We start from the raw sequence: 20,519 nt of genomic DNA, 5'->3' as shown, positions 1-20,519 counted from the left end.
AATTGTCATAAAGCACAGTTACCTCCACCTCCAAGCAAGCTTGTGAAACTTGGGTAACTAATGTTCCTTCTCTGAAAAACCTTTAGTTATTATAACCGATTTTTGTTTTTTTAAATCCTTTTAAAGAAATCTGTAGAAATGGACAAGAGTCCGATATGGAAAAAGCAATCACTGGAACAATAATGAGTTCATAGTTTACACTGAACCTTCCCAGAATGGGCGTAAGAGAGAGGCCTATGAAGGCGCGCAAGGGAGAGGGGTCCCAAATGCAACAAGGAACAGTATTTGTGCAGACAGGAGGAATGCTGGGTATGTTACCAATTACCCATCTAGGATGCCCTGGCATTTATATGGTCAGGCACACAATTTAAAGTATTGCAATAAATGTAATTTTGTAATAATAGTGTTGTGTTGTGGCAGTGGCCTGTACAGCATGTTCTCTTGTATTTCTAACAGCTCTTTCTCCAACCTAATTACAATTCTCAGGTCACATACCAAAAAGGTTAAGGGTATTCGTATGCACCTAATGCTTCACTGAACCAGCTAATGCGTATTGTACAGTTGTATCCTTCCTTTTAAGTTAATTAAGGGACACTTCCTTCTGCTGCCTGTCACGCTCTTCCCATTTTACAACACAATCTAATGATGTTAACCTGCCATGAATGGGAAAATTTTAGGGCAGCCAAATCTGCAAGGAAAATAACTAGATGCCTCTGTGAAGTAACACCTTTTATATTATAAGTGGTGTTACGCTTAAACCAGTGTGCACATTATCACCGGTTATACATAGAAGTCTTTTTCTGCATTTTGAGCCCTATGCATTGGATATCAAGAGTAACGGATTCATGTTCATGAGTTTTTCATCTGATCAGATCATTAGCTTAGGAAAAAAAAATGTCTAAAAAGGTACATGAACCTAATAGCTGAAAAGTAGACAAATAAAAAGACAGTTAAAGCAATTGTTTATTCATTTGTCTTCTTTAGCAATAATTACCCCTAAATATGACTTTTTATATTATTGCTCTGTGGCCAATATATGAGGCACTAATTCCCAGTCCAAGAAACTACAGTGGTGCAAATACTAAAACTGCATTAGAACCCTCCATTGACTTTACCACCTTTCAAAATCTACCTCTGCATATACAGGCCTTCAACGCAGCATCTACAGTGACTTGAAAAAGTATTCACCCCCTTGGCTTCTTACCCATTTTGTTACATTACAGCCTTTAGTTCATTTTTTTAAATCTGAATTATATCTGATGGATCAGAACACAATAGACTAAGTTGGTGAAGTAAAATTAGAAAAATATATACATAAAACTATTTTTCAGAAATAAAAAAAATGATAATTGGCATGTGCGTATGTATTCACCCCCTTTGTTACAAAGCCCATAAAAAGCTCTGGTGCAACCAATTACCTTCAGAAGTCACATAATTAGTGAAATGATGTCCACCTGTGTGCGATCTAAGGCTCGGTTCACACTACCGCGACTTGGGATCCGACTTGTAAGCCCTCAAGTCGCCCCAAGTCGCCCCAGAAAGAGATTCACATTACAGTGCATGGGAGCGTCTTAATAGACACTACTGAAGTCGCTCCGACTTCAGAGCGTACTCCCTGTACTACTTGGATCCGACTTTGATCCGACTTCAGCCTATTGACTATCATTGAAGTCGGATCGCCGTCTCGCATGATCCGACTTCGGCATGCGACTTGTGCTCAAATGGGGAACTCCGCGCCAAATTTTAAATAAAAATCCGGCATGGGTTCCCCCTCCAGGGGCATACCAGGCCCTTGGGTCTGGTATGGACCTTGAGGAGAACCCCCTACGCCGAAAAAAACGGCGTGGGGGGTCCCCCCCAATCCATACCAGACCCTTATCCGAGCACGCAGCCCGGCCGGACAGGAATGGGGGTGGGGACGAGCGAGCGCCCCCCCCCCTCCTGAACCGTACCAGGCCGCATGCCCTCAACATGGGGGGTTTGGTGCCTTGGGGGAGGGGGGCGCGCTGCGGCCCCCCCCACCCCAAAGCACCTTGTCCCCATGTTGATGAGGACAAGGGCCTCTTCCCGACAACCCTGGCCGTTGGTTGTCGGGGTCTGCGGGCGGGGGGCTTATCGGAATCTGGGAGCCTCCTTTAATAAGGGGGCCCCCAGATCCCGGCCCCCCACCCTATGTGAATAGGTATGGGGTACATGGTACCCCTACCCATTCACCTAGGGAAAAAAGCGTCAATAAAAAACACAGTACACAGGTATTTAAAATAATTTATTAGGCAGCTCCAGGATCTTCTTCCGACTCCGGGGGTCTCTCCGGCGTCTTCTCCCGGTGTCCGCATCTTCTGCCGGCTCCACCGCTATCTTCTGGCGCTCTTTTGCCAGCGGTGGTCCGGACCTCTGGATCATCTTCTTCCCTCTTCTCTTCCAGAGATGTTGACACGACGCTCTCCCCAGCCAGAATGGTTTCTGTGCGCTCTGCAAGGGACTTATATAGGCGGTGACCCCGCCCCCTTATGCCGTCACAGTCCCTGGGCATGCTGGGTCTGTGACGTTTTAGGAGGCGTGGTCACCGGGTGATGACCACGCCCCCTTATGACGGCACAGCCCCAGCATGCCCTGGGACAGTGACCTCATAAGGGGGCGGGGTCACCGCCTATATAAGTCCGTTGCGGAGCGTTCAGAGACCATTCCAGCTGGAGAGAGCGTCGTGTCAACATCTCTGGAAGAAAAGAAGAAGGCAGAAGTCCGGACCACCGCTAGCAATTGAGCTGCAGAAGATAGCGGAGGAGCCGGCAGAAGATGCGGACACCGGGAGGAGACGACGGAGAGACCCCCGAAGTCGGAAGAGGACCCCCGAAGTCGGAAGAAGATCCCGGAGCTGCCTAATAAATTATTTTAAAAAACCTGTGTACTGTTTGTTTTATTGACGCTTTTTTCCCCTAGGTGAATGGGTAGGGGTACCATGTACCCCATACTCATTCACATAGGGTGGGGGGCCGGGATCTGGGGGCCCCCTTATGAAAGGGGGCTCCCAGATTCCGATAAGTCCCCCGCCCGCAGACCCCGACAACCAACGGCCAGGGTTGTCGGGAAGAGGCCCTTGTCCTCATCAACATGGGGACAAGGTGCTTTGGGGTGGGGGGGCCGCAGCGCGCCCCCCTGCCCCAAGGCACCAACCCCCCCCATGTTGAGGGCATGCGGCCTGGTACGGTTCAGGAGGGGGGGGGCGCTCGCTCGTCCCCACCCCCATTCCTGTCCGGCCGGGCTGCGTGCTCGGATAAGGGTCTGGTATGGATTGGGGGGACCCCCCACGCCGTCCTTTCGGCGTAGGGGGGTTCCCCTCAAGATCCATACCGGACCCAAGGGCCTGGTATGCCCCTGGGGGGGGAACCCATGCCGGATTTTTATTTAAAAATTGGCGCGGAGTTCCCCCTTAAGATTCATACCAAACACAGTGGCGGGGATCCAAGTCGGATCCCCGTTCATTGAAAGTCGGATCCACAAGTCGTGTTGAAGTCGGGTTGAAGTCGTGTTGCAAAGTCGCGTTGAAGTCGTGTTGCCCCTGTGTGAATCGAGCCTAAGTGTCACATGATCTGTCATTACATATACACACCTTTTTGAAAGGCCCCAGAGGCTGCAACACCTAAGCAAGAGGCACCACTAACCAAACACTGCCATGAAGACCAAGGAACTCTCCAAACAAGCAAGGGACAATGTTGTTGAGAAGTACAAGTCAGGGTTAGGTTATAAAAAAAAATCCAAATCTTTGATGATCCATAGGAGCACCTTCAAATCTATCATATTAGATTGTAAGCTCTTCTGAGCAGGGCCCTCTTAATCCTATTGTATTGTATTGTATTATAACTGTATTGTCTCCCTTTTATATTGTAAAGCGCTGCGTAAACTGTTGGCGCTATATAAATCCTGAATAATAATAATAAAAAAAAAATAATAATCATAACCAATTGAGAACATGGCACAACAACAAACCTGCCAAGAGACAGCCGCACACCAAAACTCACGGACCGGTCAAGGAGGGCATTAATCAGAGAGGCAGCACAGAGACCTAAGGTAACCCTGCAGGAGCAGCAGAGTTCCACAGCAGAGACTGGAGTATCTGTACATAAGACAACAATAAGCCGTACACTCCGAAGAGTTGGGCTTTATGGCAGTGGCCAGAAGAAAACCATTACTTTTAGCAAAAAACAAAATGGCACATTTTGAGTTTGCGAAAAGGCATGTGGGAGACACCCAAAATGTATGGAGGAAGGAGGAAGGTGCTCTGGTCTGATGAGACTAAAACTGAACTTTTTGGCCAAAGAAAACGCTATGTCTGGCGCAAACCCAACACTTCACATCACCCAAAGAACACTGTTTTTCAGCAGTCAGGACTGGGAAACTGGTCAGGGTTGAGGGAAAGATGGATGGTGCTAAATACAGGGATATTCTTGAGCAAAACCTGTACCACTCTGTGTGATTTGAAGCTAGGACAGAGGTTTACCTTTCAGCAGGACAATGACCCCAAACACACTACTAAAGCAACACTTGAGTGTTTTAAGGGGAAACATGTAAATATGTTGGAATGGCCTAGTCAACGCCCAGACCTCAATCCAATAGAAAATCTGTTGTCAGACGTAAAGTTTGCTGTTCACAAGCGCAAACCATTCAACTTGAAGGAGCTGGAGCAGTTTTGCAAGGAGAAATGGGCAAAAATCCCAGTAGTAAGATGTAGCAAGTTCATAGAGAATTATCCAAAGCGACTTGGAGCTGTGATAGCCGCAAAAGGTGGCTCTACAAAGTATTGACTTTAGGGGGTAAATAGTTATGCATATTGACTTTTTCTGTTATTTTGTTCTATTTGTTGTTTGCTTCACAATAAAAAAAAAAATCTTGTGGGCATGTTCTGTAAATTAAATGATGCAAATCCTCAAACAATCCATGTCAATTCCAGCTTGTGAAGCAACAAAACACGCAAAAATGTCAAGGGGGGGTGTGAAAACTTTTGCAAGGCACTGTACTTGCGTTAGGTTTATGGAGCTGTCTGTCACATAACTACATTACATGCCACCAGCTAAAACTTCTACATTCCTAACTCTCTTAAAAAAATATATATATATGTACCTATATATGTAGTGACTATTAAACCTTTGCGATCCTGTCATTCCAGGCAGAGCAATATTTCTGTCTAGGGCACCATGTGAGCCTGAAATAGCCCTTAGTCAGCCAGAACACTTCATATTCAAACTCATTTTGTGCCAAAAGAAAGCACCCCATTCCTACTTTTCCAGCAGCTAGGAAAGAATTGTTAGTGGCAAGAGGCAATGCAAAGGCTTGGGTAGGATTTGATAGCTGGCTTAGTGGAAAAAAATAAATAAAAACTAGATTATAATTTTATATATATCGCCGGGGGGGTGGGGGGGTGATGGGGGCAAGATTGGAACCATGTAAGGGCAGGCTGATTGTACCCAAGTTGATTGATCGCTCAACTCGGGTACAACCAGCACGCCATGTTTTCAATGCAAATATTGGCAACGGCTATAGCTGCTAGCAATAGCCTGTGTGTGTTCTCCCAGGAGGGACGGCTCCCCGCCGCCCCTCCACCGGGAAAACACAATAGCTTCGTAGGAGAGATTCCACTATCAACACAGTCAATGCTGCAGGAAAGAAAATCGCAGAGTCAATGGCTGACTTTAGCAGCCTACCCATCTAGGTCAGGCATTACAAAATAAGCATACTTCCCGACCGCCGCACGACTATATACGTCCTAAGTTTGAACGGGGATATCGTTGTTATGGCAGCAGCTAGCTGCCATAACCCCGGTATCCCCGTTTTCGTGCGGCGGCCGGCTTTCAGATAAAAGTGGTCCCTGCGGCGGATTCGCCGCGAGATCACTTTTATCGGTGGCGGGAGAGGGGCCCCCCCCTCCCGCCGCGATCCGGTGCCCTCCGCCGCATACCGGAGCCGTCGGTAGCGGCGGAGGCGATCGCGTCCTCTGCCGTTGTGTGTCAGGAGATGAGTGAGGCCAAGATGGCGCTCACTCGTCTCCAAGATACTGCTGGGCGGAAGCGACGTCAAAACGTCACTTCCGTCCACGCCTCTTAAAGGCATATTTTTTCAAATGTCATTTTTCTAAATGACTTTTTTTTTTTTTTTTTTTTTTTTTATTGCATTTTAGTGTAAATATGAGATCTGAGGTCTTTTTGACCCCAGATCTCATATTTAAGAGGTCCTGCCATGCTTTTTTCTATTACAAGGGATGTTTACATTCCTTGTAATAGGAATAAAAGTGACACATTTTTTTTTTTTTTTTAAACAGTGTAAAAATAAATAAAATATTTTAAAATAAATAATAAAAATAAAAAAAAATTTTTAAAACCCCCCCTGTCCCGACGAGCTCGCGCGCAGAAGCGAACGCATACGCGAGTAGCGCCCGCATATGAAAACGGTGGTCAAACCACACATGTGAGGTATCACAGCGACCGGTAGAGCGAGAGCAATAATTCTAGCCCTAGACCTCCTCTGTAGCGCAAAATATGCAACCTGCAGAATTTTTTAAACGTCGCCTATGGAGATTTTTGAGGGTAAAAGTTTGACGCCATTCCACGAGCGGGCGCAATTTTCAAGCATGACATGTTGGGTATCAATTTACTTGGCGTAACATTATATTTCACAATATTAAAAAAAATTGGGATGACTTTACTGTTTTATTTTTTATTCAAAAAAGTGAATTTTTTCCAAAAAAAGTGCGCTTATAAGACCGCTGCGCAAATACGGTGCAAAAAAAAGTATTGCAATGACCGCCATTGTATTCTCTAGGGTGTTAGAAGAAAAACCATATATAATGTTTGGGGGTTCTAAGTAATTTTCTAGCAGAAAAACCTGTTTTAAACATGTAAACACCTAAAATCCAAAACGAGGCTGGTCCTTAAGTGGTTAAGCAAGCACATCCAAACCAATGCAATATTTAACAGAAGGAACAAAGGAATATAACAAGGCAAAAAGACAATTACTCACACTTTGAATGTTTGTCACAAAGAGCTGAAGATCTCATGTCACAGAGCCGTATTGTTCCTTTACTGCTGCTATATACAAATGTATTGCAATGATGTGGGTGAAATTCTGCGGCTGTTATCACTTCCGTAAGTTCTTCCATATTGGTTGGTTTAATATCCACAATGTCTGGAGGACACAATGTTAAGGCCAAACATTCACATTTGTCTAAACAGGTAAAAATCACTTTTCATTTCTATGGTGAAATCAGAGTATTTTAAAGACCAACTCCACTGAAAGGTTTTTCCTATTTAATTTTGAATCATGAGATGTGTCAGACACACAGGGATCGATTTATTAAAATTGGAGTGTGCAAAATCTGGTGCAGCTGTGAATGGTAGCCAGTCAGCTTCCAACTTTAACTTGTTCAATTAAGCTTCGACAAAAAAAAAACCTGGAAGCTTATGGCCCCTTTCACATGGGCTGCCTGATCAGGTCCGCCTAACAGTTTTTCAAGCGTCCGCTGACACCTGCCCCCATCTGATCAGATGGATGGTTGTCCTATTCCATATCTGTCCGATGGATTTTGAATTGCCCCATAGATAAGAGCGGGGCTGTGTCTGTGTCCGCCCTGCATAGCGGAGTGGCCACGGACATGTCATCTGCCTGCTCAGCAGGGATCACATGGGTGCTTAGCGGAAGCGCCCATGTGAAAGGAGTCTATTGGTTTCTTTGAAGAGTTGCACCAGATTTTGCACTTTCCAGTTTTAGTAAATCAACCCCATAGGGTTTAAAACTTTTATCCACATCGTCTCAACGTTTTACTTTTGCTATTGTTCCTTTTCTTTCCTGTTCAGGTGATAATTGTCAGATAGAGTTTTGACTGGAGTTGGATATTTACTGAATGTTCTGCTTGAATCTAAAAGCAATGGTAGGCAAGACTGCCACAACATGTACCCACTTCCCATAAAAGTTGTCCAAGTCTGCCACAAAAGGGAAAAAAAGCTATTCAATTGTAAAGAAAAAAATTTATAAATATATATATATATAAATTTATATTTAAAGGCTGGGGAAGCCAGCTCATAAACCCTAGTGTACGAATGAACCATACATTGGTGGTCTACTGACAAAGTCCTTTAATATGAAAACAAAAGGATACTGAAACTTCGATTTGTTATCTCTAGATTCCATAGGTTTATCCTCAGATCATCTGCTGACATGTAAGTTTCATAGTCGCTATTCACGGATATTGAATTAATGTGATATGTGTGTGCATTGGAAAACACTCTCCGTGGTGTGGCCTCCACCATTAGATCCATGGGCCTCAATACAGGTACCTGGAAGAAGGAAGATATCACACATGGTTAGTATAAAAAGCATAAAATACTTGAAAAGTACCAGTAAACAAACATTATTGTTGACAGTAGTAATAAAGTTTACGTTAACCCAACCAGTATAATCTCATTAAGATCATTCCTGGCATAAAAGGTCCCTTCTTCAGGCACTTCCTGCTATAATATAAATAAGAATCGCACCAATTGATGAAAAAGTCATATAAACATGAAAAATATAAAGAATGAATAAAGTGCCAAAGTGCATCAATCCATAAAAGGTGTTGAATAATATGTACAAACAGTCCATAAACCAGTGATCTATAAAGATGATCTATTTCGTGAACAAGTCTATCTTCCATCACCAAAACCACTGTGAATCTACCACCAGCTGAAGAAACTGCTTACTAGCTACTGTGGACCCCTTGTTATAGGGAGTTGGATACCGCCTGTGGCTCATCACCCACCCTGGGCCTTGCTCCTTGTCGCAGAGCTGCTCCACACTTCCGGTGTCACTCGGTAAGTGAATGACGGAATTTGGTACCAAGAAGGCTCCACAGTGTAAAAATCATCTGGGTTTATTAAATGTAAAACATAGTACTCGTAAATTAAAAATTGAGTAGCGCCTAATGTTTTGTGTGTCAGCCGTACGCAACCAAAAACACCCACCCGTCAGGACACAAGAGTGGTGGTGACGTCAGCTCATCGCTCTGCCCTACGCGTTTCATCATAAATGACGTCATCCTGGAGCATGGGTGGCGCACTGCGTCACCACCTTAAATACAACAACCAAACCGCGTTCTGAGTCCTGGCCTGCCTGAACCTCAGCTAAAGTGAGAAATGCCCCGTCTCATATATTCAAATATAAGGTTAAACATATCTTCACCTGCAGATCTTTATAGATCATCTGTTTGGACGGTTTGTACAGATTATTCAACACCTTTTATGGATTGATGTACTTTGGCACATTATTCATTCTTTTTATATTTTTCATGTTTATATGAATTTTTCAACAATTAGCGCAATTTTTATTATTTAATGTTGGCGTTTGTGTTGCACACAGAATTGCTGCTTCGATCATATTTTTTGTTTAGGGCTTTAGTGTTACTCACTAGCGCAGTTTTTTCTTACTTCTGGTTATAAGGAGACAACACTTTAGATGGAGACTACAAGTGTTCATTGCAACACAAATTACCCAGGCATGGTCCACCGTTGTCAACATCAGAAAACCTACTGTCAAATATGCTATGCAGCCATTACTGGGGTTCAGGTATGTAGACAAGTGTCTGTAAAGAGGCTGCAGGAGATAAAAAGCACTTACATGCAAAAGAGGAAAAAAAAAGTGAAAAGTGAAAACAAGTATTGTATTTAGTTATATATAAATGCCAACTATTTATAATACACATCACTTTAGTAAACTAAATGTCATTAGGCTGGCATTTACATCTAATTTGAATCCTAAAGCTAAGGAAATATGATTTAAACACACAAGAAAAAAAAAAAAAAAGTTTTCGTATTGTTTTTAGTATTGAATCTTCTTGCTGACAGGGATCTCCAAACCTGGTAAGGTGAATAATGTTATCAGGGTTAAAAATATATGGCAGAGTGGCTAGAAATATGAAGGTTACATCAAACGGAGTAAAGGCTTGCCATGTTGTAGGGACGACACACAAACTTTAAGATCTCTTTCACACTGACAGCGCAGCCGTGTTTGCTGTAAAGCACCGCTAGTTTTAGCGGCGATTTACCATAGTTTTAGCTGCGTTTTTCAGGCCATTAGCAGGGTGTTTTTAACCCCACTAGTGGCAGAGGAAAGGGTTAAAGGTGCTTTGGCAGCGCTGCCTATTGATTTTAATGTCAGGGGTGGAGCGGTGTATACACTTGGGCTCTCACACTGGGGCTACAGGGGAGGCGCTTTACAGGCGCTATTTTTAGACCAAAAGCGCCTGAAAAACGCCTCAGTGTGAAAGAGGTCTAATAGTGCCTGAAATATTTGCCTTTTGCCTGAATTCTTGCTAAATAATAGAAGTGCCCTTATGGATACAAATCTCTGCTAAATAATAGCAGTGCTCTTTCTGATATGTAGGGGTTCCCAGGTACTCCTGTGTCTACAAGGACCATTGCTGTAGATCTGCAGTGTGAATCCAAAGCAATATTACCTCCGCTAGTCTCAGGAGATCTGGAGCGAGATCTATAGCAATATACAAATATCTCAATGGTGATCCCAGCGTAAGTATGAAACTTTTCATTCCCAGGGAGTGTAAGAAGACACAGGGCCATACGATGAGACTGGATGAGAAGCGGTTTAACCTTAAGCTGCGTAGGGGGTTTTTCACTGTCAATGTGGTAAAGATGTGAAACTCTCTTCCACAATTGGTGGCGTCGGCAGAAAATATGGATAGTTTTAAAAGACTCTTGGATGTGCATCTTAGCAAAAACAATATAAGGGGATATGGGACATGATTTTCTGCACACACACCAACACAGGTTGAACTGGATGGATTATTGTCTTTAATCAACCTTACCAACTACGTATGAATAAGATTTAGTGATGTCAGTATAATGCTGCTCACTGTTCTCCCTATTGAACGCTCGGACATGAAAAAGTGTTGCCTATACCAAACTGGCCGTTTTCATGCAGAGACACAGTTTGTTCAGAACAAGTCATGTAAGTCAGTACTCGGGAAAGACTAGCTGCAGGAAGACCACAGGAAGTACTGAGTTTTGCATCTGCCGGTTATTTGTTTTTTTGGAACATTTTTTTAGAACATTAGTAGAGAGCAAATCTTCCTTAAAGGGACATTGGAAAAGGAACATATTTCAATGACAACTGTCTAAGAAAAGATGTCTAATCAGTTCGAAAGATTTTCCTCTCATTTCCTTTTGCATCTCTTGGAAGTAAGGAGAAACCTCACCAATGGAGTGCAGACAGCAAAAAATAAACTAGTTATAAGAAAATGAGTAAAAATCATCTTCAAGACAAAAATTATTGGGATAGCTTTAAATAAAAACATATGCATAAAATATGTTTCCCTATGCTTGGGTTTTCTCTGGGTACTTTGGTTTCCACACTTCAAAAGACATGCCAATAGGTTAAAGGATACACGTCCCAATGAGCACAGTGGCCTCCATCATCTGTAAATGGAAGACATTTGGAACCATCAGAATGGTCACTCTGACAGAGCTTCAGCATTTCTCTATGGAGAAAGGAGAACCTTCCAGAACAACCATCTCTGCAGCACTCTATCAATCATGTCTGTATGGTAGAGTGGCCAGACGGAAGCCACTTCTCAGTAAAAGGCACATGACAGCCCTCCTGGAGTTAGCCAAAAGGCATCTATCTGATGGACTCTCAGGCATGAGAAACAAAATTCTCTGGTGTGATGAAACAAAGATTGAACTCTTTGGCATGAATGGCAAGCGTCATGTCTGGAGGAAACCAGGCACCGCTCATCACCTTGCCAATGCCATCACTACAGTGAAGCATATTGGTGGCAACATCATGCTGTGGAGATGTTTTTCAGTGGCAGGAACTGGGAGACTAGTCAGGATCAAGGGAAAGATGAATGCAGCAATGTAGAGACACACCCTTGGTGAAAACCTGCTCCAGCGCACTCTGGACCTCAGACTGGGGCAAAGGTTCATCTTCCAACAGGACAACGAACCTAAGCACACAGCCAAGATAACAAATGAGTGGCTATGGGACAACTAACTCTGTGAATGTCCTTGAGTGGCCCAGCCAGAGCCCACACTTGAACCGACTGAATATCTCTGTCATTATGGGGTATTGTTTGAAGAATTTTGAGTAAAATAATGAATTTAATCCATTTTGGAATAAGGCTGTAACATAAAATGTGGAAAAAGTGAAGTGCTGTGAATACTTTCGAGATACACAGTAAGTTCACCTTTGGGAACATGTTACACCCATTTTTAGGGAGGAAAATGTAACATGTTCTCAATGCTGCAGCCGCTGCTGGTGCAATGCTTTACAGGCTCCAAAATAAATGCACATCTTTTTTTTAACTGCAAAAAATTTGCATTTTTTTTTTTTTTTTTTTTTTAAAGTGAACTTATCCTTTAACTGCTGTTCAAACTGGCCCTAGTATATGGGGATGTTAAATTGTAAGCTTTTTAAAGGCAGGAACTGATGTCAATGTACAATATGTAAAGAGCGGCATAAATAATTGGCGCTCTATAATTGACTGTAATAAGTATAAAATAGAATTCCTCAGCACTCTTTCCAGCTGGAATTTTACAGAAAACTTTATACAGTATCAAACACACCAAAACACAGGTTTTGTTGCATATATTTCCAAATACATATGAAGTCACAGTGGGGTTGATTTACTAAAACTGGAAAGAGCTAAATCTGGTGCAGCTGTGCATAAGAAACCAATCAGCTTCCGTTTTTTTTTTTTTTTGTTGAAGCCCAACTAAACAAGCTGAAGTTAGAAGCCGATTGGTTACCATGCACAGCTGCATCAGATTTTGCTTTCTCCTGTTTTAGTACATCAACCTCACTGTTGCTAGACCAAGTCACCTCTGCAAAGCATGGCCCCAAATTCTAAACTGAGCACCCAAACAAATAAGACAAAATAAACCTTTAAAAAGTAACTTCACTTTTGTTGAGGAAAAAAAACATTCCCTTCTGGGTGATCTTTGTACATTGCAAGGATTTTAACAAACTTTGTTGCAGATTCCTACGTTTTGTTATTCTGAAGAAATCCCTGTTTGTTCCTCTGTGCCCATGTTCTAAGTGAGTAACGGGAGTGATTTCATAATTATCAATCAGCTGTGCAGCTGCAAAGCTCTAATGAGGAAAGCTGCTGGGCCTGCATCCCTTTAGACATGTTCCTATTGGGAGTATCTCACCAAAAATGAAAATTTTGTTGCAGGGGATGCCTGAAATCTGACTTGCATCTTAGTGCAGATTTTTGGCAAAATCAGTGAGCCAATCACACAAGCAGAAAATGATGTTTCTGAGGGGCGTTCTGTACACATTCTGTGTATAGGACACCTCCAGTTAGCCATATTGATTTGCATTTTCAGAAAATTACAGCTGCTGCAGATTGAAAAGGAAAGGTCATTTTTAATAACATTCAATTACAATATGGACTTGTGTCACAATTGTATACACTATATTATTTTTTCGCCACGAAAGTTGAGTTACCCTAAGCTTTAGGATGAAAAAAAAACATGAATGAACAGGAGAATCCGTTTGGATAGCAATAAATCAATACGACAAACTGTGTTCAAAACACCCAAACACTAGAATTATGAAGACCCAGAAGCTTGCCAGCTCATATGCAAACACATACGATTAAGGTTTCTGAAAATACTCTGTGTCTGTGCCTGTTTGTTGCTGACCAAATGTACGGTGTTGAGAACGTCATCCAGCATAATAGGAAAAAGCAGAATCATTCGGCTGAATAAATACATGCATGAAAAGGGGCATATCTGATGATAGTAGAGTGTTTTGTGCTCTGTAATGCATTTTCTCAGAGTGCAGTGATCCATTTTACTAAAATCAGCAAAACGATTCAGCAGCATGTAATGCTCAACATTCTTGCAGTCAACATTTCAGACAGTAGAAAAACAAAAAGCAATGGAAAAAATGTTCAGCATATTAACAAAAATAGAATATATGACTCTTCTTTAAAAATTAAGAAAAATTGAGATATTACCATAGCATCCAGTCTAGTTCTAGCTACAAATGATCTACCACAGGTTATAATGGCCATACGCAGTCTGACAGTTGTAAGCAATGCTACCAACTGGACCACCACATGCAGTAATCAAGGTGTGCAGGCATTTCACTAGAGATTGAGAACGTCCAGTCAGCATAAGCATTCTATGTTACACACAGATTTTCTGAAATGCTGAAAAAGCCCTCTGCGGACAGGCATGCATTGTCCTTTTTTAACGCATCTACCTATAGGCAAAATGCAGGTGGTTCAATAAGGACATTCCAAAACTGCAAGTGAAAATGGGATGAAGTTTGATGTTCATTTCCAGCCTTTAAATGAGAAAGTAAATATTCTATTGACTACAGTAGACAGCACCTCCTTTTATAAGTTCACAGGCCAGAGAGAAGAGAAGCAGGACCATTAAAAAAGGACAGCCAATCCAACTAATAACGGCTGCAAAACAAACAGTGGCCAAGGCATGGAAATCTCCTACATTGGTACTAGCAGAAACAATTCACATAATGAATAATAAAATGTCCCATGCTAAGATGGTAGCCATCGATCAAAATCAAATTCCAAAATTTGAAAAACTTTGGCATCCTTGGATAAAACAACAGTTCCTGTCAAATTTCAATGACTCTGTCCTGTTGCCATGGTAACAGATTAAATGACTTACAGAGACACCCATTCTAAGGCTTCAAAGAGAACTAAAAAGAATAATAAACTGACGAGCGGGACAACCTTGTGGACCATACCTCTACCTTTCAACCCTTTTTCTTCTTTCTCTTTCCTTTTTCTCCACCTTACGATTAAAGCTCATTATCAGAATTTATTTGACCTATATACACTCTACTTGTAAACAATATGTATAGTAGGTATAAATCATTTAAATACCTACAAAAGTAACTAAGGAAATGATATATATCTTTAATTTAGGTTTACGTGAACCCAATGTTTAATATTTGAAATTTCATGATATTTACCTATATAAACCCTACTGTAAAACAATGAGCTTACTTTATAGATCCTTGTAAACTTACTTTATGTATCTTTATGTATCTTTATAACATTGTATACTCAATAAACTTCTTTTGACAAGGAAAAAAAAGGACAGCCAATACTTCTTCCTGTCTACACAATAACATATTTTGTAGCAAATTATGAAGTCCTATATAAATAAACTGATACTTGGAAAACCTTAATGACCATTGTAAAAATCTTAATTTGATCATTGCTGGGTCTAATGCTAATGTACAATTTTAATTTTCAATAAAACATTTATTTGTCCTTAAACAGGCATAACTGTAATATAACTGAGGGCACAGTGAATCAAAAATATCAAATCTCAAAAAATGAACAAACATACAAAAATAAATAGAACATGGGTTTTCCAAAGCACATTGTGCATATAATGCATGTTCCCATTACTTTATCAAACCTTATTAACAGAAAGACATTCAGAAACATTTTTCCTCTTATTCTGACACTTGAAAAATCCAGAACAACCTGCATTTTTGGTGCTTTTACATGTGTTCCTGTGCATTCCTCCCTACAGAGAAAACACAGCGGGTTCTAATTTTGTTGACTTCACTGGTCATTACTGCACTGGTGTGAACTAGGGTCATCGGAATTGCATGGAAAAAAATGTGCATGAATTTTTGATGCAGATTAAAATTGCAGTTTATTGCATCTGGTGTGAACCAGCCCCAATTGCTAAATAAATACAGAGACTGAGGTAAAAATGCAACATTCTTTGGTTAACAAAAGCATTTCCTTAAAGTGGATGTAAACCCTCTCCTATACCCAGTGAACAGCCTCAGATGATACACAGAGATTAAACAAATCTCCCTACATACGTTTTACACGTATATCTGCTGTCTTCATCTTGCTATATTCTTTAGAATCCTTACATCATGTTAGAATTTTGACTTCCTCATTCAGCAGTAGGAGTGTAGTCTTGGCTTACACTGTGTGACAGCTGATTGGAGGAAAGGCACACACCCCCCTCCACAGGCAGAAGAACAAAGACACTTACAGAGCTGTGATGTGACAAGACAAGCTCTCTGCTAATCTATTTACAGCACCCACCCCGACACACATTTCAGGCTCAGTTTATCTCCCATCTCTGAGAACGTGTCAGAAGTTATCATGCTGATAACAGAGGAACGAAACAGCAGAAACACACAGGACTCAAGGCTTTGGAGAGAGATAAGTAAACACTACAGATACATTTTCCACATTTTGTCATGTTACAACCAAAAACGTAAATGTATTTTATTGTGATTTTATGTAATAGACCAACACAAACTGGCACATAATTGTGAAGTAGAAGAAATAGGTTTTCCAATTTTTTACAAATAAAATGTGAAAAGTGTGGCATGCATTTGTATTCAGCCCCCCTTTACTCTGATACCCCTAACTAAAATCTAGTGGAACCAATTGCCTTCAGAAGTCACCTAATTAGTAAATAGAGTCCACCTGTGTGAAATTTCATCTCAATACAAATACAGCTAACCTGTGAAGCCCTAAGAGGATTGTTAGAGCACCTTAGTGAACAAACAGCATCACAAAAGCCACGGAGCACACCAGACAGGTCAGGGATAAAGTTGTGAAGAAGTTTAAAGCAGGATAGGTTATAAAAAAAAATATCCCAAGCTTTGAACATCTCATGGAGCACTGTTCAATCCATCATCCAAAAATGGAAAGAGTATGGCACAACTGCAAACCTACCAAGACATGGCAGTCCACCTAAACGGACAGGCTGGGCAAGGAGAGCATTAATCAGAGAAGCGCCGGAAGGTAGCGCTGGAGGAGCTGCAGAGATCCACAGCTCAGGTGGGATAATCTGTCCACAGGACAACTATTAGTCGTGCACTCCACAAATCTGGCCTTTATGGAAGAGTGGCAAGAAGAAAGCCATTGTTGAAAGAAAACCATAAGAAGTCCTGTTTGCAGTTTGTGAGAAGCCTGTATATGTGCTTAGGTCAAATTTTATAAATCAGGTTTACATCTACTTTAAAGAGTATGTATACCCAACATTTCATATTCCTGATATGTGTCTGTTGTACCATGTACAGCAAACATGTGGAAGAAGGTGCTCTGGTCGGATGAGATCAAAATTTAACTTTTTGGCTTAAAAGCAAAACGCTATGTGTGGAGGAAAACTAACACTGCACATCACCCTAAACACACCATCCCCACCGTGAAACATGGTGGTGGTAGCATCATGTTGTGGGGATGCTTTTCTTCAGCAGGGACAGGGAAGTTGGTCAGAGTTGATGAGAAGATGGATGGAGCCAAATACAGGGCAATTAAAAGAAAACCTGTTAGAGTCTGCAAAAGACTTGAGACTGGGGCGAAGGTTCACCTTCCAACAGGACAATGGCCCTAAACATACAGCCAGAGCTACAATAGAATGGTTTAGATCAAATTATTTTCATGTGTTAGAATGGTCCAGTCAAAGTCCAGACCTAAACTCTAATGAGAATCTGTGGCAAGACTTGAAAATTGCTGTTCACAGATGCTCTCCATCCAATCTGATAGAGCTTGAGCTATTTTGCAAAGAAGAATGGGCAAAAATGTCACTTTCTAGATGTGCAAAGACTTGGTGGTTCTACAAAGTATTGACTCAGGGGGGCTGAATACGAATGCACGCCACGCTTTTCATATATTTATTTATTTGTAAAAAAAATTGAAAACCATTTATCATTTTTCTTCCATTTCATAATTATGTGTCACTTTGTGTTGGTCTATCACATAAAATCCCAATAAAATACATTTACATTTTTGGTTGTAACATGACAAAACGTGGAAAATTTCAAGGGGTGTGAATACTTTTTCAAGGCACTGTATATGTGCTTAGGTCAAATTTCATAAATCAGGTTTACATCTACTTTAAAGAGTATGTAAACCCAACATTTCATATTCCTGATATGTGTCTGTTGTACCATGTACTTGTATGAAAAAGTATCCTGCTCTTTTTGTATTGCTTCCTTTATGTGAAATCGCTCAACTGGTTCCTGCCAGTCCCTCTGCTTTCCTATTATAAAATTACCACACCAAGCAGGAGAGCACACTGATCAATTCCCTAGCTGTGCTGGGAACACTGCGCTCTCCTGCAATGATCAGACTTGTCCTGACACCCCATCCACACAGCCATTCACTGGGAAGCTCAGCCTTCTGCTGCTTCTCCCCTAGCTAATATGCAGCCGAGAACAGAAGGAATGTGATTGCTCATAAAAAAAAAAACTAAAAAGGAGGGAAGGGGAAGAATTTATAAAGTTTTTTTTTATATCTATGCACAGATGTTTGCCTTTCATTTCTATTTTAACTGAATGGGTTGTTTTACAAGGTGATCGCTTACAATCACTTTAGGACAATATAAGGAACTGTAAAAACCCAGTTAATTGTGGGGGTGGGTAGGGGTGTTGAAAAGTCCATTTGGGTGACACTCCACATTATTAAGTTAGCATTTTTATTTTTTAAAGAGTATTGCAGCCAAAGCTCATTTGGCTGTACTTCACCTGTGGTTTACAGGGGTGCAGTTCGTTCTGCACTCCTGTGATCCGTTTTCAGCAAAGCCGGTCTAGGCTCGCGACCATATGGTCAGGATCTGACCACATGCCTGGACTGTCACCCAGCTCAGCTCCCGCCCCCTCCACAGCCCAGCTCTCCAGTGACAATCACCAGCTGACAATCAGCAGCTCTCTTGGCAGTGTTCGATTGCTTGGTTCTCAGTGTTAGGCCCGGCTCACACTGATGCGAGTTCATAACGCATCAAAAACACTTTAAATTCGCATGTCATCCCTAAAGTCATTGTTTTCAATGACGGTTGTTCACATACATGTGTTGCGATTCCTCTACAAATGTGATGCGATAAAAAAAGGGTCTTGTGCGAGTTTACTGCGTTGCGAATTTAGTCTCCATAGACATCAATGTAAATCATTCTTGAATCGCATTGATGGTTCACATATGTGCGAATTCCACCACACTACTATCCACATAAACCAGGAAGTACACAGGAAGTTAACACCTTTTTTTTTTTTTTTTTTTTTACATTAGGAGTCCATTGGCTAGAACATCAATCGCAGCTATGTCCAACTCCTGAAATTCGTGGTAAAATCGAGGTAAATTTGCACCTCACACAGGACAACAAACGGAACAAATTCACAGCGCAGCAGTGTGAACCGAGCCTGAGAGCCGGCAGGGGACAGATGCAGCATCGGAGCGATGCTGCATACAACTAGGTAAGTATGATTTTAACAAAAAAAGAAATCCCATACTCTTCTTTTAAGTTATAGTTATTTTAACACACCAGAATAGAAAAAAAAAAAAAAAGAATTGCGTTGATTTGCTAAGGTTTGCAGATTCCGCCACAGTGGGTTTCACTTCCTAAATGCTGTTAAGCAACTTTTTTCTGACACGGTTATATTAATCTTGACACATCACACAATTAATGCAACCTTAGAGACACGCCACTGACATAAAAAGAATTATTGCAGCATAATTTAGGCCTAATTGCAGTTCTTGCTGCATACAGACTTATGTGTGCTTTGCAGATGAATATCAGTTTGTACAGTGCTAGAATCTCATCAACTAATGATAATACTGAAAAGGTGTTCCAAGCAGGTACTGTAGTGAATGCAACAGAGCTTACATGAACAGAAATGGATGCAGAATAGTAAACATATGTGTGCCATATTACCATATTATTCAGCGATGTGAAAACTTGCCAGAAGTAGAGGGTCCAGCCAGTAACAATTTTCTGCTGTACAAAAGGGGCTTTAGCACAAATAAGCTTCCTCACTATCAAGAAAATTAAGAGTATTGGCAATTCATAACTTTGCAAAAAAAATACAACAGATTGGCATTTTATATAAAATTACCACCTGTTCTGGGTAACTGGTATGGACTGTGTAAGGTTCTACAGTTTTGGACAGCATATAAAAACAATTTGGAGAAAATCTGAACCGTTAATGTTACCATACTGTAGAGAACACTTTAAACAGGTCTTTTTGTATTGAAGGGTTTGAAGACCTGATCCAAGTTCTTCATGAAGATAAAAGGCTTTTGCACCCTGCCAGGATAGGCAATCACACCACATGGTAAGCAGGGAGTGATTTCTTTCAGAAAAAGGTGAAAGAGCATATGTTCCACTTCCCATTAAAGAAAACACAGATTGAAGTCTGCTGAATGTACACTGCTAACATTCGCCAAAAAGACCTCTGTTGAGAAAAAAGGCTTTGTAACACAGAAAATGCCAGGAAATTATTCTAGCTTTTTGCATTGTGTGATTAGGGGTAAGTGAACTTGATCGGTTCTGGGATTCAACACTTGTGAGCCTGAACAAAGTATGATTTATTTTTATTCAGTTTACTTAAATGCAGGAACAAATTATTGATGAAGAGATGAAACGTGCAGATGGCGATGAATGGAGCTTTGGCCCAATCACCTTGCCCTTAGGGCAGTAAATTTGCATATCTCATATCATGTGTCATAGATCTTTTAACCGTAA

At 41.3% G+C, this 20,519-nt stretch overlaps 1 protein-coding gene across 4 annotated transcripts in view; it reads right to left on the bottom strand.

Moving 5' to 3' along the window:
* The window catches only part of PPP2R2B (protein phosphatase 2 regulatory subunit Bbeta), a 600,069-nt gene that overhangs the window by 22,951 nt on the left and 556,599 nt on the right, over positions 1-20,519 (bottom strand). For all 4 annotated transcript variants that reach the window (XM_073620616.1, XM_073620617.1, XM_073620618.1 and 1 more), the window contains 2 exons: positions 8,147-8,324; positions 7,012-7,176 (listed from right to left, as the gene is read on the bottom strand). In XM_073620616.1, coding sequence (XP_073476717.1) covers positions 7,012-7,176; positions 8,147-8,324 — 343 coding nt within the window. The remainder of the gene's footprint in view (positions 1-7,011; positions 7,177-8,146; positions 8,325-20,519) is intronic.

This window comes from Aquarana catesbeiana, linkage group LG03, assembly GCF_042186555.1.
Source record: "Aquarana catesbeiana isolate 2022-GZ linkage group LG03, ASM4218655v1, whole genome shotgun sequence".
NCBI lineage: Eukaryota > Metazoa > Chordata > Amphibia > Anura > Ranidae > Aquarana > Aquarana catesbeiana.
The sequence above is the reverse complement of the archived record's forward strand: the minus strand, read 5'-3'. Positions and strand labels throughout refer to the sequence as shown.